Below are 2,540 nucleotides of genomic sequence, written 5' to 3' on the forward strand. Positions count from 1 at the left end.
TTAATTTACAAGAGAATATCGGAGTTACTTTTTCAAATAAGCAACGCAAGTTCATTTTTTTTTTCCAATTTATTGATTGACAGCTCTCCTGTCCCCATGTTGAGAGAAATCAGAAGATGTGACTGTAGTTATAAAACAAATACGAATATGCATTAATTCATCTCACTCACAAAAAAAACTAAACAAAAACACAGATTCAGTATTCCTCAATATGAATAAAAATGATGCAACTCAGGATATGACGCAAACCTGCAATAATTAAATGTTAAACGGAGTAAAGCAATAATGCATTACTTTTAAAAGTAACTTTCCCCAACACTGCTCAAGGGTGTGCTGTGTTGCAAACATGCTTAAATATATAGTACAGGAAACAAACATGGCGTGTGTTAAATAGTATTTTTGAATTAAACGTTTTTCCAGTCTTTATTTTTATAATTAAGTAACAGAGCACGATGTTAGTGCATGCGATTGATCAGACTCACCATGTATGGATAGCCATTTAATGAGTATCTGTACAGAAAGGCATCATGGATTTGATGTCTGGAAAACACGGCCAATCCGCTCCCTATAAATCCACTGAAGACAAGAAAATGCATCTTTATCTGTGTCCTTATTCATATCAGTTAGTGCATTCAAGCCCAAACTTTTCAGGGACACAGAACCTCTAGTAAAAACACTGTTGTGTATCATTTTCATGCATTATAGATCATGACTGACCTTTTAAAATAATGGGAATACGGATAGATGCTGCTAAGCTTCTTCTTTAAAAACAGAAAGTCTTTCTCACACCAGACCTGTAACAAACAGCCCCAGAAAAACATGCCATTTTACAGTACAACAATTTTACAGTACAAAAAGTTATCTACTGACATATTTGAATCTTATTGTTCAAACAGTTAATGTAATGAGTATGAATCATTTTTAAACTCGATGTGTGGAATAACTGTGACACTAAAAGTATTACGAATAGCCATATTTTATGCATGTAGAATGTATTTGGCTGCGTTTAAACATCTGTACATGTGTATTTGTTTTACCTCCTGCAGTAACGCTATATCAAGCTGTTCCTGATTAGTATTACGAATAGCCATATTTTACGCATGTAGAATGTATTTGGCTGCGTTTAAACATCTGTACATGTACATGTGTATTTGTTTTACCTCCTGCAGTAACGCTATATCAAGCTGTTCCTGATTCAGCAGGTCTCCGATCCGAACAAATCGCTCTTTGCAGTTCTTACTGAGGTATCGGATCCCCCTAAAACAATCACAACAAACTAAATAGGCTTATACACGCCTTTACACTATGATCTTGCATTCATGGATAATTCGTAGTAAATTATTAGTTAATAATAGAAATTCAGTGCAAAGATATTCATTATAAAATTTCAGAGAAAATAAAACAATTCAAAAAATATTTATTATGAATTCTATTATGAATAACTAAAAAAATACATTTTAATTTAATTAAAAATGTGTAATATCCAGAATTATTTTAGTATCGGGATACTTATTTCTTTCTTGCTTTATCTATCTATCTATCTATCTATCTATCTATCCAGATGTAGTGTTTGTTTTGGGTTATGCTGAAATCCTATAAAATATTCTCAGTAGGATCTGGAAATATAATTTAGGAATATGAGAATGCTGTATTTCTTCAACTAAAAGAAACGTGAAAAGTGAAACTCACCAGCAGTTGAGAGAGAAGACGCGGAATCTGATTGGTGCTGAGGTTGTCATGGCGATGAGTCTTATGGGATTGTGACAGCCAGTCTGAGGATAAATGAGAGAATCCAGTTTAAGCTCAAACCAGTTCCAACACACAAAACAAAACCGTTTGATTCAGTTGTGAATTTCTCAGAACGAGCATCACTATATGTTTGAAACCGTTTACACAAAATACTGCACAGAAAAACCTAGTGAACTAAGCGTTTATTGGGTGAGTGAGACACCAGGTATACTTTCTGGTTTATCTTTATGTATGAAACATATTGTAGAAAATATAAAATACAATAAAAATAAATTAATAATAATCAACAACAACCACTTCACCAATCTAAAAAATTATATATTTCATATTTACCTGACCTGCTAAAACATCTGCATTAAGCCAGACTGGTGCATGTTAGTCCATAGCTTTCTGAGAGAAAGTAGCCATAAGAAGCCATACAAGTAACTGAAATACCTTTGAGCCAGAGTAAATCCACAGACAGAAGCACTCGTCTGACACACAGTATTCATAAATCATAAAGCCCAGCTTTAAATGCTTAAATGCTGCTGGATAGCATCATGGCTCCACCTCAATCCCGAGGGTCAAAGGTCCACCTGCTGTGTTGCCATGGTGACACTTACAGTACACAACACACCCTGCAGAGCGACTGCGAAGATAACCTCGTGTGTTTGTATATACACACGCATGCATATATACATATATATGTACATGCAGTATATATTATACTAACATCAGAATACTATACTAACATCAGAATACTATACTAATATATATATATATATATATATATATATATATATATACATACA

At 33.6% G+C, this 2,540-nt stretch overlaps 1 protein-coding gene across 1 annotated transcript in view; it reads right to left on the reverse strand.

Moving 5' to 3' along the window:
- Nucleotides 1-2,540, reverse strand: part of LOC107696415 (sphingomyelin phosphodiesterase 2) — an 8,813-nt gene that overhangs the window by 4,706 nt on the left and 1,567 nt on the right. The window contains exons 2-5 of the mRNA XM_016496726.1: nt 1,690-1,772; nt 1,161-1,257; nt 718-794; nt 483-576 (exon numbers count right to left, since the gene is read on the reverse strand). Of these exons, the coding sequence (XP_016352212.1) occupies nt 483-576; nt 718-794; nt 1,161-1,257; nt 1,690-1,739 (318 nt within the window). The 5' untranslated portion in view covers nt 1,740-1,772. The remainder of the gene's footprint in view (nt 1-482; nt 577-717; nt 795-1,160; nt 1,258-1,689; nt 1,773-2,540) is intronic.

Source organism: Sinocyclocheilus anshuiensis, unplaced genomic scaffold (assembly GCF_001515605.1).
Source record: "Sinocyclocheilus anshuiensis isolate Anshui unplaced genomic scaffold, SAMN03320099.WGS_v1.1 scaffold522, whole genome shotgun sequence".
Classification (NCBI taxonomy): Eukaryota; Metazoa; Chordata; class Actinopteri; order Cypriniformes; family Cyprinidae; genus Sinocyclocheilus; species Sinocyclocheilus anshuiensis.